Source organism: Aspergillus pseudoviridinutans (assembly GCF_018340605.1).
Source record: "Aspergillus pseudoviridinutans IFM 55266 DNA, scaffold_3, whole genome shotgun sequence".
Taxonomy (NCBI): Eukaryota; Fungi; Ascomycota; class Eurotiomycetes; order Eurotiales; family Aspergillaceae; genus Aspergillus; species Aspergillus pseudoviridinutans.
The window spans coordinates 411083-437214 of NW_025091283.1; the positions used below are offsets into that span (position 1 = coordinate 411083).

Consider the following 26132-nt stretch of genomic DNA (forward strand, 5'->3'; position numbering starts at 1 on the left):
GCCAAGGATTCCATCATATCTACTATCTATACCACAAAAACCTTTACGGCCACAAGGAACCTCTCACAGGTCCTTAGGTATTGTCCAATAATTTGGTGCTGCTCTATGGGTATTTAACATGGTATCTCGCCTTCCACTCTTTTACTTCTTCAACCAAGTCATTCATTCAATCCCTACTAATACAGTCTCCTACAGATGGCTCTTTGCCTCGGTAATCCCGCCAGCCGCCAACAAACGCCGTCCCTCGGCACGCTGCCAGTCCAGCTTCGCGATAATGGCATCCTTACGGGCACGGTTCTCGCGACGGCCGAGCTGCAGCAGATGGACCTCGTCCGGCCCATCAGCAATGCGCAACGCGCGGCTCATGGCCCACATGTGAGCAAGCGGGGTATCCTGGCAAATACCAGCCGCGCCATAGGACTGAATTGCACGGTCGATAACGGCTAGGGCAGTCTGGGGCACGAGGATCTTGGCCTGGGCGATCTCCTTGAGAGCAGACTTGGGGTCTCCCTGATCGATCTTGATGGCAGCATTAAGGACGATGAGGCGGGCGGCGTCGATCTCGATGCGCGAGCGGGCAACCCACTCGAGGATAACGCCGTGAGCTGACAGGTTCTGACCGAAGGTCTTCCTACTGTCGTCGTTGATCCGAGCAATCAGCCACTCGAGGGCCTTTTCTGCGGCACCAATAGTTCGCATGGCGATATGGATGCGGCCAGGGCCTAGGCGGCCCTGGATAATCTCGAAGCCGCGGCCCTCGCCTAGCAGTATGGCGGAGGCAGGGACGCGCACGTTCACAAATGTGATATGGCCGTGGCCATGCGGAGCATCATCGTAACCATAGACAGACAACATGCGATGCACAGTGATGCCGGCGGTGTTGGCGGGAACGAGGATGACGGAATGCTGGCGGTATGAGTCCTGCTGGGAAAGATCAGATTTACCCATCACGAGGTAGACCTGGCAGCGGGGGTCACCAGCGCCGGAGGACCACCACTTCTGCCACGTTCTATTAGTATAGGTATAAATATATATACGGGTATAGGATAGATGAACATACAGATCCATTCAGCACATACTCGTTGCCCTCCCTGCGGATGTTTAACTGGATGTTGGTGGCATCACTCGAGGCAACCTCCGGTTCAGTCATGAGGAATGCTGAGCGGATCTTGCCCTCCAGCAAAGGCACCAACCATTCTCGCTTCTGGGCTTCATTGCCGTACATTGCTAGTACCTCCATGTTACCAGTGTCAGGGGCGGCATTATTGGTTGCCTGGCTTGACGATCAGCCTTATCTGTATTCTGGGAGAAGGGGCTGGTCCGAATGACCCACTTCAGAGGCCAGTTTGCTCTTGCCTAGGTATTCAGCCATTAAACCATACTCGAGGTTGGTGAAGCCAGCGCCCTGAGAGAAGCGGTTCCTGGGCAGGAACATGTTCCACAGGCCGAGGGAGCGGGCCTTAGCTTTGAGTGTGTCCATGACGACTGGGTTGGTGGTCCAACGTTGCTCACCCTGCCCGAGTTGGGCCCGAAATATGGGCTCGGCCGGGATACAGTCTCTTTCGACAAATTGTTCGACCTGATAGAGTTATTATACTAGAAAATGGGTGAAATAGAGACAAGAATACCAGGTCGAGGGTCTTTTTGGCCCGTTCGCTGACAAAGGGCTGAACAATTAGAGGTATATGAGATGAGGCAGGCATTGTTATCAAGGTAAGGGTGATAAATAGGTAGTCTAGAGAAAGGCGTGGGAGAGAGAGAAAGGGAATGAGGAAGAGAACATGCAATTAGTATTACTGAAGATGTTATAACGTCTGAACTGCCGAGGAAATATGGGGGTTCTGAGGGGTGTCTCGGTAACCAATGTTGGGCCTCGGCTGAATGATCAATGTACCTTTTTGTCTAGCATGTATCGGATTTAGAAGCCTCCTAGCTCTATAGCATGGGCAGTAGCCTATTTCATGGCATATGTCCTAGCCATATGTTCGTGGTACCTTATTTCTTTCTATCATATTCGATCACGCGATTGTCTTATACCTGAAGTTTGTCACGTTAGCCATAGTGCACAAGTCATCCGTCGTCCTTCGAACTTTTGTTTTGCTTCTCTGACTTGTGTTTTTCTACGCTACATGGATGAGTATAGTGGCGAGGGGCTATATACAAGTGTGAAGTTATCTTGCCCGTGCCACGCGATGCGGGATGGACATAAGACGCTACTCTGGCCAATATAGCGACCTCTCTTTGAGTTTCATGAACTGTCTGGTGAATGCTAGTTTTCACTGCTGTCTGTAAGTCATTGAAATAAAGACCACACCCTCTTGGGAGCCTATGAGATGTGATTCATCGATGGCCATGAGAGCTACTATTCGGCCGAATTTGCCTAATTTTGCATGAAGAATACTATCACTATCTGTAGGCAGACTTACTTAATTTTACCTTTTTTAAAGCTACTCAATAGCCTGAATTAGATGATTACCCTGCACACTGTTTCCTTCCACCCGCAGGATCAACATGCTACCTAAAAATACATTAGGACTTCTCCACGATACGGATTCGATGCGGAATAAAGATAAAGGGAATATGAGGAGGCCGTATTAAAAGTATTACATAGAAAATAAAATGCTTTTGGTTATTTTCATAAAATAGGCAAGCTGAGGCACCCTTTAAGCAGGAAGCTGTGTACAAATCAAGTGGTGAACCCATTCTATGCCAGTCGTATTCCGCACAGGGGTGAACCATGCCTGAACTTTCTCAGAATCCTGGCACAGGGTTTTTTAGCGGGCATATGTTTTTGGAAAGCTTATCAACTACGTTATAACTATGTTAAAGAATATACCAATCCAGCGCTTTGCAACGTTTGGATTGTAACTCATGTTGATTTGCTTTGATTCTACCCTCTCAGGTAAGTCACCGCCATGATAAAATGATCTGCTCAGCCAACTAAACAAATGTCCTTCGTCCACGAGGACAGTGGTGTGTCCATGTCAGTGTCCAGTTTCCGAAAAATTCTAACTAGTCCGTCGACCATGGCACGAGCTGTCTCCACGGCCATGATGTGAGTATTGCTCGCGAGCTCGACGAGGAACGTATCGCCTTGGGTGTACGAGACCATGTGTATGGACATGGGCACGAGATGAGGGTTCTGGAAAAACTGCACACGCGATGCACCGCCACCAGGAACTCGAATATCCGGGTGCTCGTCAATGTTCTGGTGTTGGATTGTCGACTCAAAAAAGGCTGACCCTGCGGAGGCGGGCCAGTCGGTGCAGTTCTGTATGATCTCCTTGTAGCCAAGGGAGTCTGCTTCCCCGACGGCGAGGAACTGCTCCTGAACGGATCGCAGCAGGCCAGCTGGTGTCTGAGATGGCGATGTGAGCTGCTTCACTCGTACGGGGATATAGTCAAGACAGCACCCGACAATCTCCTCGACGCCTGGAATTGCCGAGTTGCGGCCTGCCACCAGGTGTCCGTAGACGACGTCGTCTTGGCCAGTCAAGTGTGATAGGAGCAGCGCCCATGCAGCACTTGCTAGAGTTGCTGGAGTGATCTTGTTCGGAAGGCGGGGGAGCTTTGTCTCTGCGCGAAGATGAATTGCCTTTAGCTGCGGCTTCTCGAGAACTCTCTGCGCAAGAAGATGTTTGCGTAGACCAGTCGGGCGTGACCCTCGTAGCAGCTCTGTCCAGTAAGACAGCGACTGGGAGCGTCGACGGGAGGCATACGACAGGAACGTGGAGAACGTCGGGGGCGCAGGGTTTGCCACATTATTGCCGTTCAGGAACGACTGAACAATGGTAGGGAGGCAAATGCCGTCATACTGGGCATGGGAGATGCGAATCACTAGACGCATGCCGTGCCCCTTGCGTCTAAGGAGCACTACAGCGAGAGGAGGTTGAGTCGGGGAGACCGTGTGAGCATCACCGAGGCAGAAGTCGCGGAGGGCTACGTCAAGATCCTCACTGACATCCTGCACGCGGAAAGGATGCTTGATTTGATTGAGCACGACCTGCCAGAGCTTCCCCTGAAGCCACAGGAAACAAGCACGAAGGATGGGAAACCTGTCTAGAGTCTGAGTGCAGGCCGCCTCCAAATGAGAGACGTCGGCATCGGCGCCCAAATCCAGGTACATGTAGTTCGCAAAGCGTCCGCAAGTCGTCGCATCAACAGCGTTGTGTCCTTTGACGCAGGATACGGGATAAATTCCCTCTACGAAGCACCTTTCCTGGACGCTGGTTACAGGCCGAATGGCTGCAACGTCTTCAGAGCGGAGCCCTAGGCCCATGGAGTCGACCTCCTCCAGGAGATCTTTCCTTGTACAGGAATCAACGAGCACCGCCTCGTCAGGTTGCCTAACGATCTCTGCCCCATCCAGAGCCTGCCCACGCACCAACGCTGCCAGGGTTTCGTGGCGGAAAACGTCTGCCACCGTCACATTCATGCGAACCTTGCGAGCCTCGCTGACGAGCCGCATCGACAAAATAGAGTCGCCACCCAGGCGGAAGAAGCTATCGTCCAAGCCAATCATGTTTGCACCAATATTCAAGACCTTGGCCCAGATATTCTGCATCATCCTCTCTTCTTCGCAGGTAGGTTGCCGCTTGGCCCCGCGTCCAGCTCTCCGCACTTCAGCGAGCTGCTCGATGGTAAACTGGGCTCCTATGTGCCGCAGCCGTCGCCGGTCAGTTTTGCCTGTCGCCGTCATTGGGAGCCTGGACAGGGAGAAGAGAACCGATGGTATCATGTAGGCTGGCAGATGTTCGGCCAGCTTGCCCTCCACCTCCGGTGGGACAGGAAGGATCTTTACGGTAGCACCAAGCTCGTCTCGCTCTGTTGGCTTGTCATTGAGTTGGAGGAATATAACAAGCAGCGAGCTATCCCCTTGCAGCTTAAGGACATCGGCCACGACGTGGGTTGCCTCTGGCATGTACTTCTGGACCCAGTGCTGGACCTCCCCTAGTTCAACCCTCTGCCCGCGGACCTTGACTTGAGTATCCTGCTTGCGGCCGATAAACACCAGGTCGCCATTTGCATTATACCGTACCAAGTCGCCTGTCTTGTAGAGTCTGCCTTGTCGGCCTGAGTGCTTGCCTGGGGAACCCGCGAGCAGCCATGCAGGGTCCTCGATGAACGCTGCATCAGTCTTGTCCTTGTCACCTAGGTAGCCGAGACCAACCAGGGGCCCCTCAACGAGGAGCTCGCCAATGCATCCGGGCGGCAGCAGCAAGTCATGGTTTTCGGGGTCAACAACCCAAGTAACTATCCCGGCTCCTTTGCCTATAAGTGTGGCCTCCTCGGCGCAAGATTGCCGCCAGTTTATGGTGCTGAAGTTGCATTCAGCAGGTCCGTAGGCATTCACAAGACTTGCCTTGCGCCACCATCGTTTCGCGTCATCAATGGAGACTGCCTCTCCAGCCAGAATTATGGTCTCGATTTCAGGCACCGTAGCTGGATCTATGAGACGCGCCACTGACGGTGTCAGATCGACAAGCGTGGCCTTGAAATCCGCCATGGACCCGCTGATGTTATCCCACAGATCCTTCTCTGCTGGGATACACAAGCATCCTCCTGTAGCGAGTGTGGCGAAGAGGTTGTGAACTGAGATGTCAAAGGCGTACGATGCAAAGTCGAATACTCGGGAACGTTCGTTGAAGCCAAGGAGGTGCGACTGGTGCCTCAAGGCCGAACAGAAATTGCGATGTGATAGTACCACGCCCTTCGGCGTGCCTGTGCTTCCTGATGTGAAGACAGCATACATTGGCGCGGACGGGGTCTCAGTGCGCAGAGTCTGCTCCTCCGTGGTGGTGCACTCGAGGACACCAGGCGACTCCGGTCCAACCTCGACAACAGTCTGCAACAACCTCGAACTGAGATCCAAATTCGAGGATGAAGACAAGATGACCCCTGCTTCTAGCTGCTGGACAATAGACCGGAGACGCTGCTCAGGAAGTGAGGGACTGAGCAGTGCAAACCCGGCACCAGTCTTGAGTACGCTGAGCGCAGCGACAGGCGTCCATACGGACTTTTCAAAGCATAAGGGAACCAGAGCGCCAGGTCCAACCCCCATGGACGCGAGGTGTCGCGCAAGACGATCTGCAAGCCTGTCGAGCTCCTTGTACGTCAGCTCGCCGTCCCACGCAGAGACAGCTGCTGCATCGGGTCGCCGTCTGGCTTGCTCTTCGACGAGACTGTGGACAAGCGTCTCCTCTGCCCTGGGCACCTCTGAATTCCAAGCCCACAGCTGCTCCAAGTCATCACCCGGTAAAAGGTTTACACTGCTGACTTTTAGGTCAGGATCGCTGATGAGCGAGAGCACAGTGGCTCCCAGGGCTCTCGCCACCCGCTCAGCCTCGTCGCTTGCTATAAAGCCAGGTTTGAAACTCAGCTCAATGGACACGTCCGTACCGTTATCACGGACGCTCAGGGAAATGGGGTACTAGAAGTGATGACTGTTAGCATTGATCGTATTTTCCCCCTTTTAGCGCAGTTCATGGTACTGGATATATCTACCTCTACTGGATCGTACCCGCCTCGCTCCTGTATGGTATGTCCATCCGCGGATTGACTGGGCTGCTGGATATCTCGTTGGAAGCTCAGGATGCTGTTAAACAGTCCCGGTGAGCCTACGTGAAGGGCTTCGTGAATTTCCATTAGCGGAGTCTGATGTGATAGGCTGTTGACAAAACCTGTTTGCGCTTCCCGCAGCGTCGCAACGACCGACTGATCTCCGCGAAGGTGCACCCGATAGGGTATCATGTTAATAACAGGCCCAAACATATCCCCAACCCTGTCAACAGGCACGTGGCGACCAGATGCCAGGTTTCCAAAGCAGGGGGATGCGCTGCCCGTGTAGTGATGCAGCACGAGGGCCCATGCGGTCTGGATGACCGAAGCTGCTGTGACTTCCCACTTGGAACAGAAGTCATGGATCCCAGATGCGTCAAGCCCCGGCACCGCGACTATGAAGTCCCGTGTTTGCTCGCTTGCTGCTGCTTCTGGGCCCGGAAAGAGGCATGGTTGCACACCGTCCAGGTACTTGACCCAGAATTCCCGATCAGCATCCCGTGGCCGTGTCTCGACGTATCTGATAAAGTCGCCGTACAACGGACCATCCGACGTAAGTGGCCCATCGTATGCTTGCCAGAAATCGTGAAGCAATACGCCCGTGGAGTGTCCATCCAGAATGGCATGGCTCAGCTCGAAGCAGAGATGGACGTGCTTTTCGTCGATCCTCGAGAGCGACAAGCGGTGCTGGGGGTCATACTTTCCATACTTCATGCCCAGCTCGTGGTCTCCGTTGGGCMCACGGTCATAGGAAATACTGGGTGTAAAATCTTTCAGGATAACGTGCATTGTCCTGCTGGTTCCAGGCATGATGTCCACCAGCACAGCACGCAGGAGCGCGTGTCGCCGCACGACGGCCMCCCAAGCCCGCTCAATCCTCGATAGGTCAACACAGTCGCCAGGGGCCTGGGTGGCTGCGATTTCAAAACTGAGCATGACCCGATAATCGCTGAAGGACTTGCCTTGGGCGACGAGCAGACCCTCTTGCAAGCCGCTGCAGGGGTAGATGTCCTCGATTTCTTGCACACTCGTGATGCCTAGTTGGGGCATCACGACGGACTGGAACTCGTGCATGTCCGCGTAGGACGTGAAAGCCATGGGAAAGTCGGATAGGGTCCATTCCGCCGGCCTGTCCTTCAGTAGCGTACTCAGGTGCGTCAACGTAGCTTCATACGTCTCCATCCAAGCCTCGATCAGATCGCTGTGGTGCATGCCGTTGGGATACTCGAGAGACATGGCGAGTCGACCTTTATCCATGTGGCCGTTGAATTCGAAGAGTGCGAGACGGCGCAGGTTCGACCAGGACTCAGGAGAGGGGCACTCTGCTGTCGAAAGACTCTGGAAGAATGAGCCTTCTCGTTCGAGCTGCTGGTAAGAGCCAGCAAAGTTGAGCAAGACCTCGACGGGGAAGGCGGCAGCACTAGTTGCAGCCTTGGTCTCATCTGCGAACTTGGACGTGAAGTATGACCATCCGTTCTTCGGCAGGCTCCTGACAGAGTCCTTAGCATGACGTACAGCGTCCAGCAATTCCACAGCTGCTGTTCTACTTGGCGTGAACGCAGGGAAGATGGTGGTGAACCATCCCACCGTGCGAGAGAGGTCAATGCGGTCATCCCATGGCTCGCGGCCATGGCCCTCATTGAATACTGTGGGCGGAGGCCGGTCCACGAAGACGACGGAGAAGGAATGAACGAGAGCTGCGATCATGAGCTCGACCGGTCGTGTGCCAAATGCCTCGTTGCAGGGGCCCATAATCGCGGCGCTGGACGCCTCATCGAGCACAAACTGTCTTGATGCAGTTGCTCCGTGGACATTTTCTCGCATATCCAAGCCCCAGTACGAGGAGGTGGACGGCGGCCGGACTGGACTTGATGCCGCTTCCTGGGGATCAAGGTATTCAGCTGCATATTGTGCTTGGAGGGAGCACCACGTCCGGAAGCTGGTCGCAGGAGCTGGGGGCAGTTGGTGTCCAGTCAGAAGCACCTCGAACTCGTCGAGTAGGATGCGCCAGGAGACGAGATCGATGACCAGGTGATGTGCTGCAATAAACAGGCTTTGGCCTTCGGCGTCGTCGAACAGCACGGCCGCGAGAAGAGGGCCGGTCTGAATGTTGAGCCTTTCGCGACATCGACGCATATCGCCCGCCTTCGTCGACCCAGTGGTGGACGCTGTGCCCAGCACCTGGCAAAGATGGAACGAGGTATGTATATCGTCCACAACGCGCTGCTTCCACCGACCCGGACTTGTCTGGGCGAAGCGAACCCGGAGCATGGGATGCCTCGCGACAATCGTCTCAATAGCCTTTGCCAAACTGGTCAGGGAGATGCGCTCGCGCGGCTTCAGCAAAAAGCTCTGGTCGAAACACCACCTTGGATCTGGCTGTATCGCTACATAAAGATGCTGGATGGGGCTCATGCCGAAGGGCTGGCCGTCCTCCTCGGCGCCAGCAGTATCCTCGTCGAGCAACTGGTGCTGTGATGCGGAGGCAGATGCCGCCAGCATGGAGATGGTCTTGCTGCGCATGATGTCCGCTGTTGAGATGGCCATGTTGAACCGCCGCGCAGCTGCTGATGCCTGCATCGCTGTGATGGAGTCGCCACCCAGGTGCAAGAAACTGTCGTCCACGCCAATGCTAGCGGCATCGATGCTGAGCACGCGAGCCCATATCTGTTGAAGGACACGTTCCGTCTCGGTAGCCGGGGCACGCTTGTTGTCGCTGAGGGAGGACGCGTTTCGCAGGTCGACAAGCTGCTGGACGGTGAAGCTGGAGCCAATCTCCCGCAGGCGACGCCGATCTAGCTTTCCAGAGCTGTTGAGGGGAAGGTTGTTGAGCGAGAAGTATGCGGTGGGAACCATGTAGGCCGGCAGACGCTTCGAAATCTCACGGTCGACGTCGGCCGGAATGCTCATGACTTGGGCCGCTGGAGGCGAGCCTCCTTCATTGTCAACCACAAGGAATGCCGCCAGTGTTGGTCTTTCGTGGCCTTCGCCATCAGTAGGCACAATCACCTCGGCAGCCACCTGTCTGGCCGATGGGAAGCAGGCATGGACATAGTGTTCCACCTCTCCCAGCTCGACTCTTTGTCCGCGGATCTTGACCTGTGTGGCATCCTGGCGTCCGACAAAGACCAGGCTGCCGTCGGGGCTGTACCGCACCAGATCGCCCGTCTTGTAGAGGCGCCCTTGACGGCCGGCGTGGCCCGGGGCGCCGCGCTGAAGCCAGGCTGGATCCCGGATGAAGGCCGCCGCGGTCTTTTCGGCATTGCCGAGATAGCCAGAGCCGACCAGGGGACCCTCGAGCACCAACTCGCCAACATCGCCGATGGGGGCCAGGTGGTTGTCGTTGGAGACCTGTACTACCCATGTGTTGACGCCGACACCACTGCCTATGCTAGATGCGACGACACTGTCCTGGTCGATGGCTGCGGCGGTGGTGATAGGAGTGCATTCGCAGGGGCCGTACCCGTTTCTCACCTGGGTCAACCCAGCCCACCGTCTTGCGGACTGGGATGGCAGCGCCTCGCCAGCTAGCATCAGCGTCTGCAGCTGCCGAACCGTCTCGGAGGGGAGAAGGCGCGCGGTTGACGGGGTCAAGATGGCAAACGTGGCCCGTAGTCGGTGGATGGATCCCGCAAGGTCATCCCTTCGATCAGCCTCGGAGGGAATGCATAGGCATGCCCCGTTCGTCAGGGACTGCAGGACGTTGAACCAGGAAATGTCAAACGCGTATGAGACGAAGTCGTATACCCTCGCCGTGTGCTCGATCCTGGTGACACTCGAGGCACGCACATGCTGGATGGCCGAGCTGAAATTGGAATGCGTAATGACAGCCCCCTTGGGCACCCCAGTGCTACCGGACGTGAAGGCGACGTAGAGCCTGTCCGATGGAGTCACCGGTAGAAGTTCCCCGCCTGCATTTGTCCGGCTCAGTGTGTCTAGGAGGCTCTCGTCGACTACGACAACCGGCTGGCTGCTCAAGCGACTCGCCAACTCGCGGTTGGCTGACGATGACAGCACAAGCACCAGTTCAGGCTCCGTCTGTTGCACGACTGTACGAAGACGCTCCTCTGGCTGGGTCGAGTCCATGGCCACTGACGCTCCCCCAGCCTTCATCACCGCCAGCACCGCGACTGGTGTCCAGCGGGACTTCTCAAAGCAGAGAGGCACAAGCCCTCCTGGTCTAACACCAAGGCCAGCTAGATAATGTGCTAGCCGCGTCGACGCTTCGTCAAGCTGACCATATGTCCACTCCCCGTCCCACGCACACACGGCAGGAGCCCTGGGCTGGGATTGAGCCCGCTGCTCAAACATGTGATGGACACACTGCTGTGTGGCTGCTGGAACTGCCTGGTTCCATCTCCAGATCTGCTGCAGGTCCTCAGGCGTTGTTGTTTCGACCCCTGAAAGGGACAGCTCTGGACTTGCCCGAGCTAGCTGGGAGACCACATGCCCCAACCGCCTCAGTAGCTTTCCTACCAGCCATGGATCTATCATCCTGGAGTCGAACGAAGCTGCGACGCTTGCCTGGTCCACCCCGAGTTGCACGATAAGCATCAGGCCGTATGAATCAAAGCGGCTTCCTCGATCCAGATCGTTCCTCCACCTACCAAACACGTCCGAGGTTCCACTGGCATCCGGCGGCTGCACAACGAGCAGGGTCTGGAACATGCATGCTTGTCGTGCTCCAGGGCTGACTTGGGCAAGTCTGTGCAGGCCTATCTGCTCATAGGGAATCATGCTCATTGCCTGTTCTTGGACCACATTCAGGTAATGCGCAGCCCTGTCACTGCTGTCCCACTTAATGCGTACGGGGACCGTTGCAAAGGTCGGGCCTGTCATCATCTCGATGCCCGCAAGCGGTGCGTTTCTTCCAAATAGTGTGACGCCAAAGACGACGTCATCCGTACTGTTCATCCGACCAACAAGCAAGGCCCACGCAGCGCGTATAATTATGGGCGGCGTAACGCCCAGATGATTGCTCTGAGGCAGTGAGAAGGAATGCTCAATGAATCCATCTGCCGTGGGCTGCTCAATGTGCGGTGGGAGACTGGGGAAGGGCGTACACTGGCAGTCATCGTAAACATGGCGCCAGTAGTTCTTCATCGTCTCCTCGTCTTGCTCCGTGACATATTTGATGAAAGCTTGGAACTGCGGCCCCTGTTCGACTGGCTCATCGCGCGCGATACTGTTCACAGCGTTCAAGACGAGGGGCATCGACCACCCGTCGTAGATCGCGTGGTGTGTAGTCCACACAAACCACTTGGGGGTTCCCGTGCCATCTTTGACCAGAGCGTACCGTACAAGCGGCTGGCCCAAGTCCATGGGCTGCATGATATCGAAGTTGAGATAGTCGTCCAAGGAATCTGCTTCAATCCAGTGTATAGGCGTGTCGACCACGACCTGGACTAGGCCAATGCGGTCATGCTGGACTATTCTGGTCGAAAGAATCGGCAGCTGGCGGACTGCTTGCTCCCATGCTGCACGCAGCTTCTCGACTGAGATCCCAGGAGACAATTCAAGTACGTTTTGCCCGATATAAGACCCTGGACTCATTGACGTCAGGGACATTAGGCCTTCTTGCAGGGGCGTGCACGGATAGGCATCGAGTATATTGGTGCGGTTATCCATATGGCCCAGCTTGTACTGATTGCAGATATCCCCAAGAACAGCACCCAAATCACCGCCAGCATCTATGAGGGCAAATGGCGCAATGAAGTGCCGAGCCTGGTCAACCAGGGGTTCATGGCGGATCTGGTTGACCAGCTCATGCAGCACCGGATAGCGAAATATGTCGGCGACGGTCAGATTCATGCCCATCTTTTGAGCCTCAGTCACTAATTTCATAGCTGAGATCGAACTGCCGCCCAGATGAAGGAAATTGTCATCCAGCCCGATCGTGGAAGCTTCAATGCGCAGGACTCGCGCCCAAATTTCCTGCATCTGCCGCTGTGCTTCCAACGTCGGCTGCCGCACAGCATCAGCATCTCGTACTGTGGTTCGGCGGCCTTTCAGGCCCTGGATGAGCATCTGCCGGTCAATCTTGCCGCTCCTGTTGAGAGGCATACTGTCCAGAACTTCGATCGCTTGGGGAACCATATAAGCCGGGAGCTGAGACTTTAGCAGAGCATACAGCTCGTCTTGAGCCTTCCGCCTCCTCTGTTGCAACGATAGCTGATTGGTGAGCGACTGCTGGGCTTCCTCCTCGCCCTCTTCCAGCTGCTCCTCGGCTGCAGTGTCACGCAAGGTTACAAAGCTGACAATGTGGGACTCCTGCCCGTCTTCGCGGTGCAAGACGGCAACAGCCTCGTCTACATAGGCATGATTACGAAGTGTGTGCTCGATTTCCCCGAGCTCCAGCCGCTGACCTCGGATCTTAACTTGAGTAGCCTGCTTCCGGCCAACATATTGCAGGTACCCCTCTTCAGTGTATCGGACCAAGTCACCCGTCTTGTAGAGCCTTCCACGTCGCCCAGGACGGGTTGACGAGCCGCGAAGCAGCCACACCGGGTCCTCGATGAACGCATCCGCAGTCTTTGCCGGGTCATTCAGATACCCTCGACCAACAAGGGGGCCTTCGAGCAATAACTCGCCGGCGCATCCAGGCGGCAGGAGTATGCTGTGGTCTTCCGGATCAACTATCCAGCTCACCAGTCCCACACCCTTTCCGATATGGACTGCCTCTTCTGGGCTCGCGGCGCCGTCGTTATCGTAGTTAATCGTGCTGGTTGGTGTGCATTCGCAAGGCCCGTAGATGTGAATGATCCGAACCTTCCCCCACCAGGGTTCGATATCCCGAAGATGCAGGGCCTCTCCTCCGAAAATAAGTGTCTTGACTGTAGGTATTCTATCTGGGGATAGCACGTGGGCAATCGATGGTGTTATATCAAGCACAGTGGCTCTCAATGATGCGATGCTCTGCTCTAGATTATTGCTGCGGTCTTCGTTGCTGGGGACGCATAGGCAGCCGCCAGCACTTAAAGCTGTGAGCACGTTGCTAACGGACACATCAAAGCTGTACGACGCAAAATCGAATATTCGTGAATGCTCGCTGATCCCCATATTCTTTACCTGATAGTGGAGAGCCGAAGCAGCGTTCGTGTTAGTTATGAGGACGCCCTTTGGCACACCAGTGCTGCCTGATGTAAAGACTGCATACAGGAGCGATTCCGGACTGGCTGGATGGGGTTCGGCTTGCTGGTTCGTCTCCTCAATGCCGTCGAAGCCAGTGGCTGTAAAGAAGCTCCAATCGAGGACAGTTGCTATTTGTGCCAGCCGCGAAGTCATCTCATGATTAGCAGCTGAGGTTAGAACCACGCTGGCGTTGAGCTGCGTGATAATGCCTTGCAGGCGTTGCTCCGGAAGGGATGGATCAAGTAGAACAAAGGCACCGCCGGCTTTGATGACCCCAACTAGGGCAACGGTAGTCCACATAGACTTTTCAAAGCATAGGGGCACAAAGGTATCCGGTCTAATCCCAAGGCCAACGAGCCTCGATGCTAACTTGGTGGCAAGCTGGTTCAGTTCACCGTGTGTCAACTGCCCATCCCAGGCGCAAATAGCGGGAGCACTGGGCTGGGCTTGGGCTCTCTTTTCGATCAAATCACAAACACGCTGTTCTACTGCTGCCGGAACAGTGCTGTTCCACTCCCAGATTTGTTCTAGGTCCTCGGGCGTCATGTCGATGTTCGTGGTTTGCGTCGAGTGGGCGGGAGGTTGACTCCCTACCTGCTCAGACGCTGACGATTGCTCTTCAGATGACGCAGGACCATGGACTGGTACAAACTCGCCATGTAAATGGGGTTCTAACTGGTGCTCAATTTTGCTCTGCCTCAATGGAGGAGTCGGACTACCAGGCGCGCTGGGACCATCGACTCCGTTTGCTGAGGAGATGCTGGCACCTTTCCTTCCTGTGCCGTTTGTAACATCCATCGCGACGGGCAAACTCGTGTCGGAAGGAGGCTTTTGAGCTTCGTGAGGATATTCTGGGTCGCCACCTCGATCAGAATCATCGGTGGTCATCTTCGGCAGCGTTAAGGCGGAATGATCTTGATGGAAACTATATCTCACAGAAGGCAGAAGGTCAATTTCCTGGTGTCCGTATGGCATTGTTGCGGGTGGTGTAGCAGAAACTGGGCCTTTACCTATTCATCCACGGGGATTGTTGGTCAGCCACTGCATGGTAGATCTTTACTCTGTATAGGATTCCTGGCAGTGTGTCGCATAGACATGGCAATGGGCAGATGGTTGCCCTCAAGCCTGGGCCAACCTGGGTGGATTCGATTTAGGCTAACCACTCAGAACCTGTAGTATAGACAGGGTATAATAATTATTTTACGTACAAATATAAATAGGACATGTTGGCGGTATGACCGAGTCGTGCTTGTGATGGAGCATCCATGCACCGCGTGGGAGATCTTGGTATAGCATTACCGGTGATCCAGAAGCCCCGCCTTCAGCTGTTCATCTGTGGCCATCGTTAGCCAATATAACCGCTGGCTGGGAGCACGATCGTCCTTCGTTGTACATGGTGATTGGATCTGGAGACTTTGATCAGCTTTTCAGCAGGCCTTTAGTAAGGTGGCATCCTGTGGCTGTCGAGATTTTCGTGTCTCCTGCAGCAGAATGGATCGCTATGTTGCGGTCAAGAGTCTGCCTTCATGCTCTGTTCACCCAGGCACATAATTGGAATAGACTTATGTAGTATGGAAGAGTCATGAAGATGGCATCGCTAAGCAAGTCCCTAGCGAATAGGTCAGACATGGCTTGATCATCCGTCCATCGCATCTATTCTATTTTAACCAGATACTAGAACTGAACCGACTACGTGCTGTATTGTCGCTGGTCAACAATGCTCTCCGCAGCGCTGGAACTCGTATGGGGATGGCTGCCCTTTCTCAGAACTTGGTTCTTTGTGCCTTTGGCAATCGTATCCTTGCTTACCCTTGGATGGCTACTTTATCGCAGTTATGGATTCGGTCGTCATGTCCCTGGGCCCTGGCTGCTTAAAGTTTCTGGTCTTCCTCTGACTTGGTATGACATCTGGTATCGCCGAAACGACCATATTCTTCAATGGCACCGGCAGTATGGTCCTGTTGTGTGCATCGCCCCGAACGAGGTCTCTGTAGCCACGCTGGAGAGCACAAAGGACGTCTACAGCACAGCCCTTCGATGGCCCAAGAGCAACTACTTTGACCACTTTACGGGATATGGCAGATATGGCATGCGGTCCGTTTTTGCGACTAAGCCCTACGAGGAGCACCGGGCAAAACGTAGGCTAATCTCGGCCTTTTATCAACCTACGACTATATACAAGCTACCACAAATCGAACACCATGTGCAAGAGCGTTGCCGAGCAGTCCTGCGAGAGATCCAACATGGGCAGGAGGTTGACGTCTACAGCCTGACAGACTGGTACGCGCTTGATATCATTACGCACCTGGTCCTTGGACCTGACTTTGGTTCTCGTGCCATCGAATCTGCTTGCTCTGAGCGCGACATCCTCGCCCTTCTAAAGCATCAACAGTTTGTGGGTCCGTTCCGCATCCAGTATCCGAACGTCTATCACTATCTCTCCTGCATATTCGCGACGCTCACTCCACGCCTGCGTTATCTACAGGCAGACAATGAGTTCGCATCGTGGTGCAAGCAACGCACGCTGGCGGCAATGGAGGCGCCCCGGATATCTGATTCTCAATCTCTCCTCCGACACCTCCTGGAAATCCGCGGGAATGACGGGGAAAAGAAAAAGCAGCAGCTCGACCGGGAATACATCGCCGCCGAAATCCTCGATAACATCAATGCAGCCGAGGCTACGGTTTCCGTGACGGCGACGTATCTCATCTGGAGATTAACAGAGGCCCCAGAGTGGCAGCGGAAGATACGCAAGGAACTGACGGCCTTGCCCGTGCAACCCGACGGCTCGTTGTCCTTTGCGGACCTCGACAGTCGAGTTCCCTCGCTCGAAGCTTGTCTCCGTGAGGTCTACCGTCTGCATCCAGCCTCCAGTGGACGAGCCGAGCGCATCGTTCCCCAGGGTGGCCATGTCCTGTGCGGAGTCTATCTCCCACAAGGCACCATCGTTTCGGCTTCCGTCGTGGCTCTTCACCGGGACGAGCGTATCTTCCCCGATCCTGATCGATTCAATCCGGAGAGATGGCTCGACGCGGACCCATTGACGCTGAAGATGCGAGAGGCACAGCTCATTCCGTTTGGGAATGGTGCCAGGATTTGTTTAGGCAAGGCGCTGGCAACGTTGGAGATCAAAGTGCTCATTGCAAACTTATATCTCCGGTACGAGACTGTCATGGGCAGTTCGACGACTCCGGAGTCGATGAAGCAGTGTAGCACCCATGACGCGGTGCCGAAGGGCCTGAAGTGTGTGGTCCGGTTTCAAGAGGTTGCTGAGGAGGTTTAGCTGGATAGATTTGATAGTGCCCTTTCAATGTGACAACCCGGTCCTAGCATTAATTTCACCACCAAAGAGGGGGTGTTAATTTGAGGTTATATTTATGGGAACTTGCGGTATTCCAGGAGGATAGGACTATTACGACGATAACTACACCACAGCCACGGAAAGGCTGTGTTGTCCTTCATATCGCCTACGATAGAAAACAGACTGGTTCCACTGGACCCCTTTTTGAATTCATCGCTCTCCCATCGAACGAGGATCATTCCCGGAGAGCCTTCGAGATCCCACAAAGCCCCTGTTCCAGGTCTTGCCACGTCGGCCACCCATACCCCAGTCTGAAGAAGCTATCATCCCTCTCAAACCAGCCTCCTCGACCGATATACACCCCATGCCTCTCTAGCAGTCTTGTGTAGAACGCCTCAATTCCTCCGACCGGCTCTTTCCTGATTTTGATGAAGCACATCACCCCAGCCTCTGGCTTAACCCAATCGAGCCACTCGCTCTCCTCAGCGACCCAACTCGCGACGCGGTCTCTGCGCTTCCGCATATCGGCAATAGTCACATCCAGTAGCTCGGCCCGGCGAGACAGGATCTGCTCAGCAGCGAGCTCGTCGAGGACACTTCCGCTAATACTGATCTGTTCCTTGGCAGCAAGGAATGTTTCCTGGAGGCCAACATTGGTAGTAGTGAGCCAGCCGATGCGGATGCCAGGGACGCCGTAGGCCTTGGACAAGGAGGAAACGCTGATGACATGGTCACCTAGTGCAGCCGCCGACGGAGTCGAAGAATCTACTCCATCAGCGGACTCGGATGGGTACTTGAGCTCTGAGTACGTTTCATCGACTAGGAGGTAGCATCCCTTCTCCTTGGCGAGGCTCGCAAGGGCCCGAAGCTCGGAGGGGGTGCACATTGTGCCGGTGGGGTTGTTGGGGGAGCAGATGCTGATGAGTTTGGTGACGCCGGGGCGAATGGCGGCGGCGACGCGGTCGATGTCCAAGCGATACTGCAATTCAAACTCGAGGTCTATGAAAGTGATGTCGCATCCGACGGAGCGTGGAATCTCCAGGTTGGTGGCGTAGTTGGGACGAGTGACGACGACGTGGTCTTTGGGACCGAGAAGGGCGGTTTTGATGATGAACAGCGCAGTTGAAGCGCCTGCTGTGACGAGGACATGGTCCGGGTCGATCGGCCTGCCCGAGGCTTGGGCGACGAGACGGCGGATCTCGCGACTGCCCTGGTGTTCTGCGTAGGTCAGAGCAGCATCTGGGGGAAAGGTGATGCTCAACGACTTCAGTGTCTGATCTGATATGGCGCTCTCTGAGAGATTGTACTTGATCACGGCACCGACCTCCTCAGGCGCCTCCTTCTCAATGGGCATTCGTTGGTAATTCATCTTGTTGGGATCACTCTGGACACGGGACAAGGAGCGCTTCTGCTTGAGGGGATTAGTACGAACGGTGAAAATAAAGAAGGGGAAGGCGGGGCGGATTGAAATGCGAGACAACAGAGTCCTTAAACCGGACCATGACTGGACGTGGAGCAGTGTCCTAGATGACCCCGCTATATGTACCTCAAACATTGATACCCATTTAGGGTTACACTTGTGGTGCAGTCACAGTCTACATACGGAAAGGTACACCAACCGAAACAACTTAAATAATATGTCTAAAGACGATGCTGATGCCGTACAATCTCCCGCCCGTTAAACCCCCTCCTCTCTTCAGTCATTTCACAGGCGCTTCACTTCGTTCCTCTATCCTCAGCGTCCGTCTGTTGCCTCCCACCAAGTCAATCATTGCCGCCCTCTCGCCATGGGGTCGAACATGCCCGACAAGCCCGTAGCGAACCGCGCTACCAGCACCAAAGCCGCCCTGCTGGCTGAAAAGAATTTCTCGGCCAGAAACTATCAGTCGCTCCTCATCGTCTTCGCCCGCGCCCAGGGTGCCTCTGTCTGGGATCCCGAGGGAAATCACTATCTCGACTTCCACGCTGCTTCAACTGCCCTTAACCATGGCCATTGCCACCCGAAACTTGTCGCAGCGTTGGTTGACCAGGCATCACGCTTGACCCTGACCTCCCGCGCCTTCCACAACGACGTATACCCCCAGTTCGCGGAGTTTGTGACCAAGCTCTTTGGCTATGACCGGGTCCTGCCGTCGAGTACTGGCGCCGAGGCGTCTGAAACTGCAATCAAGGTCGCGCGCAAATGGGCTTATAAGGTCAAAGGTGTTCCGCAGGACAAAGCTATTGTCCTTGGTGTCGCAGGTAACCACCATGGACGGACAGTGAGTAGCACTCTGGCTTAACGTGAATGAAACACGACTGTGGGCGAACCTTAATTAAAATCGATGTTTTGTCTTATAGCTAGCCACGATCTCTTTGGCCTCTGATGAAATGTCGCGTGAAAACTACGGTCCATTGGTTCCGAATATCAGCTGCTCAATTCCTGGGACCGACAAGTTGATCGCCATCAATGATAAGGCAGCGCTACGAGATGCCTTTGAGGCAGCGGGCTTCAACTTGGCCGCCTTCATCGTCGAACCAATCCAAGGAGATGCAGGCGTCATTGTGGCAGATGATGACTATCTGCAGTATGCAAGAGCCCTCTGTGACAAGCACAATGTTCTTCTAGTCTGTGATGAAATCCAGACTGGCATTGCGCGGACTGGAAAGCTCCTTGGTCACTACTGGAGTGGAATCAGGCCTGACATGGTCCTATTGGGCAAGACCATGACAGGTGGCATGTGCACCATGTCCTGTGTCTTAGGAGATAACGAAGTGATGCTTACCGTCGAGCCCGGAACCCATGGCTCAACTTATGGTGGTAATCCGCTCAGCGCGGCAGTTGCCATGCGTGCTCTCCAAGTTGTCGAAGAGGAAGACCTGGCCAGACGGGCAGACCATCTTGGTCAGGTCCTTCGTAACGGTCTGACTGCTATCCAGGCCCAGACTCCTGGTCCTATTATCCAAACGGTCCGCGGTAGAGGGCTGCTCAACGCATTCGTCATTGACCAGTCCAAGGCCAATGGACATACAGGCATAGAACTGTGCGAGCTGATGAAACGGAAGGGTCTTCTGGTAAGCAACCATCTCCGCAGCTGTTTTATTTTCGGTATACCTGGCTAAACCTCGTTTTCTGCAGCTGAAATCGAGTCGGACAGGCGTAATCCGCGTCGCGCCTCCCCTTGTCATTTCAGACTCTCAACTCGACCAGGCGCTGGAAATTATCAAGGAATCCATACAGGAGCTTCTCGCTCTCCCCGCAGCTGCGTAGGACAAGGCTGCCTTGTGGGAAGGTGGGCTTTCGGATACTGACATCGGAGAAACGATACTGGAGGGTTATCTATACCAACTATGAATGATCCTGTGGGAGTGAGCAAAAACCACAATCACTAGAATGCCAACCGCTGTCAGGAAAACAGAACATAAGATATTAGTTAGTTCTCCTTGATTGTAGGCGGCATGCTTAAACCCATCAAGGCGCCAATGTACTGTCTTGGTTCCAGATATCTTCATAGGCTACTCATCATCCCGTTATTCATTCCAGTTAACCGATCTGCGTAGTTCTATGGACTCTACCGCATCCCCGATAACTCCCACAACTTCGTCGTCTGCATCTTCATGAAACCACTTACATCCAAAACCTCCGTCTCCTCCCCACAAATCCTGTCCTCGCTATCCAGCGGGAAAAACATATGAACCGCCTTCATCATGGCGGTCTTATCCGACCATGTCCGGGGAACAGATTCATGTTCTCTCAAAATCCTCAACACAGTTGGCAACTGGTACGCAGGGAGGCTCATTTTCGTAGCCATATCGTTCCGGATAGCCTGTAAATCCACTCCCTTACCGCTGTCTTTCTTGTGAAACCGCACAAGCGCGGCTGTACGTGTGTCACACTGTGGATCTGCAACGGGCATGATATACCCCTCTGCGACGTATGGAAGTGCCGTGAGCGCAGCTTCGACTTGTCCTCGGGGAACCTTGTAGGTGTAGAACTTGAACACTGCCACGGGAATAATGATTGTCAGCCGAGGCAGGAAAGCCAGAAAGTGGCCGGGGGGTGAAATACTGACGATCCATGTTTGCCCTTCCTTTGAATATGTACCGTCCGTCTTGTAGGATGGCCAGATCCCCGGTCTTGAAAAAGCCTTCCGGGTCCAAACGTTTTGCCGTAGCGTCCGGGGAGTTCAAGTAACTGCAGTACAACACTCGTTAGTGCCTTGTATTATCGCGAGAAGAGAAGATACCTCGACTCACCCGAGGAATAAAGACGGCGTCTTGACAAGGACTTCCCCTTCCTCGCCTTCAGATAGCTTCATTCTCACATTCGGAAGTGGTGTTCCCAAATCATCCTGGTCACAGCTGTTAGCCATAGATCCATTGCGGCCCACAGTCAACGGGGCACTGTTAATGGCGATATCCAAGTCGCACCTCTACATCCCCCGACTCCATATCGCACATAGCTATCTCCTGCGTCTCCGTAGACCCATACAGCACCTTCAACGGCCGACCTCCACGTATCTCTCGCCAGAACTCCTTAACCCGACCCGAGGGCATAGCACCCGTTGCACACGCATCACGCAGGTACTGCGCCCCCACCACATACTCACCCACAACATCGCGCGGCAACTCGACAGACACATGCCTCTGAAAATACACCATCATGCCATACCAAAAGGTCGGAGACAACACGATCTTGGTAGCCGTTTGCTCGCGCAACTTCTCCCAGATCAGGTCATAGTTTCGGCCAAAGTTGTGGATCTCGACGCGGATGCCCGTCAGCAGCATCTGGAATAGCTTTGTGAAGTAAATCGACCAGAATGCGCCGCGCGGGATGATGCACAGCTCGTCGTTTGGCTGCGGTGCTTCGTCTTGTCGGGCGTACTTGTTTATTGTTCGGCGGGCGTGCAGCACGCCCTTTGGGGGGCCGGTCGTTCCTGATGTGAAGAATAGTATACTCGGGGTTTCTTCCGATACTGCGAGGGCTGGGTCGAGGGTATAGCTTGTGACTGGGAGGAGGTCGTTGTCGGCGGCGTCTTCATTGCTTTCGATGATAAGAGAAGGGATCTTGACTTGTTCTTTGATCTGCGCAGCGACACTAGCCAGCTCCGAGGTGGCAAGGAGATATCGTGCATCGCATTGCTGAAGAATGTATGATGCTTCTGCAGGAAGCGCGCCTGTTGCTGTTGTTTTTTCATAAGCACATTGCTAACCACCCATGCTTCTAGTCAAAACATACTCTATAACGGGGGAACCTTACGCATCGGCACGACTACTCCGCCAATTGCCAGGATAGCAAGAACCCCAATAATAAATTCATATCCATTTGGAGCCAGGAGAGCAACATAGAAACTGCCGGGCCTGTCTTGGGTAGGCCTGTAGAGGAGTGCTTGTAGCCTCTGATTTAGTTTCACGGTGCCATCGAGGATTTGACGGTAGCTAAACTGTGTGCCACGGCTGCAGTCATTGACGATGATATTCGCATCTCTTTGCCTGGCTATTTTCAGGAGCCTGGAAAAGAGGACGTCGTCGGGAAGGGTAGGAGGTCGTAGGACGTGGGCCGTCATGATTGCAAGAGTACGCAGGCGTGAAGATTGAGGTATCAGAGCTCAGGAACACTGGTAGAGCTGGGGATTTATTAATATTTGTGAGGACAGGGGACCTGCTGCGGTTACGCACCAGAGTGGGTGCTTCAGGGTCACAGCACTATAAAGCTACCGTGCAGCTCATACTGTATTTGCGAACGCATCATTTAAGCTTGTAATAAGCCCACTATCTCAAGACCATACTCTAACAATAGATAACAGCAGCAGCAGTTGAGAGGCTCCAGATAACTCATAACCCCAATTCCATCGCCCTCTAAATTGCGTACCACCACAGCCTTGTCGCAACGTAGTCAATAACATCTTGGACTTTTACAAGACGACCTTGCGTTAGTCGCCGGAAGAAATGATAGAACAATCGATAACATACTCGTAGTGAATCCGTCCGTATCCTCGTCCGTGATATAGATATCAAACCTCTAAGCACCACGTTAGCAAGATCACTGACAAGCTATCTAACAATCCTGGCCGTTGAACCTCTTGCAGGGCAGTTAACATCTGTGGCCTTCCAAGGTCGCCTAGGGCCAGGCCATTTTTAAGGTCGGCGTCGGTGGTCAGCTAAACGGAGATCATGTTCAATACAACTCTGTGGATTATGTTCCCGACAGCGTACCTCATCGACGGGCACTTTGAACTGTTTTGCGATGACGGCTTTCACATTGCTTTCGAGGTTCGCCATTGGGGACTTGAACGATTGCTTCGCTGGAATTGAACGGACTAAACAGCCAAATGGATGATAGTGGGATGTCGGAGGCGTAAGAGAAGGGAACCTTGGTGCAGTGCGAGTCTGTTTAAAAAAAAGGGTAAAAGCAATAGCAACACTATATAACAACAGTCGTTCAAGCTACTATTGTCTATCTCGTATACCACTCTCCCTATGGCGCTGCAGATCAAGGTACCTGTGAGTTCACCCTTCCTTTCACCAAGCCACGAGCAGTGCAGTCATGTCGAAGAAATCATTCCACTGACTGAATTTGAACTACAGCTGCATTCGCCTAGCTCAAGGCMGGCCCACCATTCTTCGCCCGCACGGATGGACAACCGTTGGCCCCAGCTCCAGAGGCCGCATCAGTGTACGTCTGCAAAGACAGGACGGCCGACTTGCAGATGGCGTCAATGTCCCCATGGATGATGAACGCATTCCAGCCCATCTCCCTCCTAAGCTCCACCCCGGAAGGTGAGATGCCGAATCCCATAATGGGAAGGTGATTGGCCTTTGCCGCATCTCGGATCTTGCGAAGCGCAGAGAGAAACACAGCTTCATCGCCGTCGAGCGACCCGTGGGCTAAGTTCAGACACATGCGCAGATCACCTGTGCCGACGAACAGACCGTCCACTGCAGAAGACCAGGTGTGGAGTGTTAGCACATGGGCTGCAGACCCATCTAACAAATCGTTAGACGGTTTGAAGGAAAGACGCACCACCTGGGACTCGGCAAATCTCTTCGACATTCTCCAGCCCCTCTAGATCTTCAATCTGGCAAATCACAGCGGCATGTTCATCCCACACGTCATAGGTTGTCTTTCCTTCCGGGGTTCGGTTCTGCTGCTCGCCGATCAGAGCCGCAGGGGGGAAGCTGCGGCTCCCCAGCGGTGGAAACCGGCACAGCTGCACCAACTCCTCTGCCTGTTTTGCATTCTGGACGTGTGGCATAATCACTCCGCCAGCGCCAGCGCCCAGGGCGTAGTTGTATAGCTCGGGTGAGCATCTCGGGATTCGGACGACTGGTACCATGGAGCCATTAGAGTGGTATTGGATCGTTCGGATCAAACTGACGAGGAGGGTTGCGTTGAGAGGCGCGTGTTCCTGTACAAGACTCAGATTCCTGGTAGGAAGTAATATTTCGCAGCAGGCACATTGGGGCTTACCGCGTCCAAGAAACAGAAATGGTACGGCGTCGCAGCAACAACTCGCGCCGCCTCTGGATGGGGGATTCGACATCCAGTGCCCCAGAGCAGCTCGCCGGAATTCAGCATGCCCTTGAAGTTTGTGGGCTGGGCCAGGCTCAAAGCATTGTAGTCCTTCGTGTTGAGCATTTTGGCTTTCTGCCGTATCGTGGTGTGGTGAGGATAGGGACGATTCGTTGKATCTAAAGAAACTAAATGCATTCCCTCTATTTATGTATCTATCATATGTGTGCATCAGTTGGTACTGAAAGAGACATGGGTGGTCTGCTTCTTTTCCGACAGAACTTGGTTGCACACAGCTAAAAGCAGCTCTCGTCATCAGGTTTCTACGATCAGCCAAGTAATACTACTGTCTATCAGGCGAAATCATGGGGAGAGGCGAATATTTAAAGGTTCTACCTCTTCTTTAAATCTGCGATTCAACTATCCACCGTACTTATATCACCATTCACTGAGTCGTTAATCTTCAACATGGCGTCTTCCCCGACCACTCGGGCAGAGCTAAACTCGATCTCTCTCGCCGGTCTTCTGGAGGGCGACGTCGATGCAGTGAACAATCTCGTGTCTGCATGCAAGACCAATGGATTCTTTTACCTTGACTTCCGTGATGCCCGCACATCCCAGACGTTGAAGCAGGTCGACGAGCTCGTTGACGTCGGAAACTCGGTTTTCAAGCTCCCACTCGAAGAAAAGGAGAAGTATAGCACCGAGAAGCATCTGCCGTCAAGGCTTCAAGGGTATGTTTTGCCTTCCCCCATTGCAGATTCGTTCGAGGTACTGACGTTGATTGCTAGATATAAACGAGCCGGCTGTTCTGTTGGACCCTTTGCTGACAAGAAGGATGGCTACGAGAGCTTCTCGGTATGTCCCTTCCATTCCCCGCCTCGCAAAGGTTTTCTAGCTCAACATGTAGATTCACAACAACGGCGTCTTTGGGGACGACATTCTGCAGCTCCCTCAGGGCTTCCAGGAAAACCTACCCTTGGTGAAGGCCTTCATGAGCCAAGTCCACCTCTATACGGAATGCATCTTGTCCATCCTCTCAAAGGCGCTTGATCTCCCCTACGACCTGAAAGACTGTCACCGGAAGGACAAGCCATCTTCTGCCAACATCGCGCTACTCAAGTACCTCCCATGGAGCAGCGACGCCGAGAAAGTCGGCAACATGGCACACACCGACATGGGGACGTTGACTGTTGTCTTCACCCAGTCCGAAGGGCTCCAGGCGTTACTGCCTGGGGCATCCGGAAAGGACGAATGGTCGTACATCCCCCCGCGACCTGGGCACGCCGTTGTGAACGTTGGCGACTCGCTGCGTTTCTTGTCCCGGGGGGCACTGGTCTCGTCTCTGCATCGTGTCGTGCCGCCGCCTCTGCCGCACTCGCCCGGACAGGACAAGTTCTCGTGCATCTACTTCCTGCGACCGGAATTCGATGTCAAGTTTACGGACAGTTCTGGGAGGCAGATCAATAGTGTCGAGTGGCATAATCAGAAGTATTCTCTGTTTCGTGAGGCCAGTCTTGATCCGACGGTGCATGGCGCCATGTTGACTGGGCGTAAGGGGTATCTGGGGGCGACAGAGCAGACTGTCTAAGAGGGAACCCGCGTTTCTACAATCGAGGGTGATTGATTCTCAACTTTCGTCTCAATTCA

At 54.2% G+C, this 26132-nt stretch overlaps 8 protein-coding genes across 8 annotated transcripts; 3 read left to right on the forward strand and 5 right to left on the reverse strand.

The window, feature by feature from the left end:
• Positions 1-189: 189 nt before the first annotated feature.
• Asppvi_003860 (uncharacterized protein) lies at positions 190-1703 on the reverse strand (the record flags this gene model as incomplete). Its single annotated transcript, XM_043299817.1, has 4 exons — positions 190-999; positions 1061-1273; positions 1334-1579; positions 1629-1703. The coding sequence occupies 4 exons, from the start codon at positions 1701-1703 to the stop codon at positions 190-192; spliced, it is 1344 nt and encodes a 447-aa protein (XP_043155752.1).
• A 1229-nt stretch (positions 1704-2932) lies between these two features.
• Asppvi_003861 (nonribosomal peptide synthase) lies at positions 2933-14664 on the reverse strand (the record flags this gene model as incomplete). The annotated part of the gene is made up of 2 exons (XM_043299818.1): positions 2933-6430; positions 6505-14664. 2 exons carry the CDS (start codon positions 14662-14664, stop codon positions 2933-2935), a joined length of 11658 nt encoding a protein of 3885 aa, XP_043155753.1.
• Positions 14665-15406: 742 nt separating this feature from the next.
• On the forward strand, positions 15407-16972 carry Asppvi_003862 (cytochrome P450; the record flags this gene model as incomplete). Its single annotated transcript, XM_043299819.1, has 1 exon — positions 15407-16972. The coding sequence occupies one exon, from the start codon at positions 15407-15409 to the stop codon at positions 16970-16972; it is 1566 nt and encodes a 521-aa protein (XP_043155754.1).
• Positions 16973-17225: 253 nt separating this feature from the next.
• On the reverse strand, positions 17226-18359 carry Asppvi_003863 (pyridoxal phosphate-dependent aminotransferase; the record flags this gene model as incomplete). Its single annotated transcript, XM_043299820.1, has 1 exon — positions 17226-18359. The coding sequence occupies one exon, from the start codon at positions 18357-18359 to the stop codon at positions 17226-17228; it is 1134 nt and encodes a 377-aa protein (XP_043155755.1).
• Positions 18360-18777: 418 nt separating this feature from the next.
• On the forward strand, positions 18778-20240 carry Asppvi_003864 (uncharacterized protein; the record flags this gene model as incomplete). Its single annotated transcript, XM_043299821.1, has 3 exons — positions 18778-19251; positions 19331-20044; positions 20109-20240. 3 exons carry the CDS (start codon positions 18778-18780, stop codon positions 20238-20240), a joined length of 1320 nt encoding a protein of 439 aa, XP_043155756.1.
• Positions 20241-20541: 301 nt separating this feature from the next.
• Asppvi_003865 (class I adenylate-forming enzyme family protein) lies at positions 20542-22536 on the reverse strand (the record flags this gene model as incomplete). Its single annotated transcript, XM_043299822.1, has 5 exons — positions 20542-20972; positions 21043-21164; positions 21227-21321; positions 21401-22152; positions 22230-22536. The coding sequence occupies 5 exons, from the start codon at positions 22534-22536 to the stop codon at positions 20542-20544; spliced, it is 1707 nt and encodes a 568-aa protein (XP_043155757.1).
• A 292-nt stretch (positions 22537-22828) lies between these two features.
• On the reverse strand, positions 22829-24608 carry Asppvi_003866 (uncharacterized protein; the record flags this gene model as incomplete). The annotated part of the gene is made up of 7 exons (XM_043299823.1): positions 22829-22881; positions 22943-22991; positions 23050-23130; positions 23186-23274; positions 23588-23908; positions 23994-24378; positions 24441-24608. The coding sequence occupies 7 exons, from the start codon at positions 24606-24608 to the stop codon at positions 22829-22831; spliced, it is 1146 nt and encodes a 381-aa protein (XP_043155758.1).
• A 342-nt stretch (positions 24609-24950) lies between these two features.
• Asppvi_003867 (uncharacterized protein) lies at positions 24951-26073 on the forward strand (the record flags this gene model as incomplete). The annotated part of the gene is made up of 3 exons (XM_043299824.1): positions 24951-25216; positions 25274-25340; positions 25393-26073. The coding sequence occupies 3 exons, from the start codon at positions 24951-24953 to the stop codon at positions 26071-26073; spliced, it is 1014 nt and encodes a 337-aa protein (XP_043155759.1).
• Positions 26074-26132: the final 59 nt, after the last annotated feature.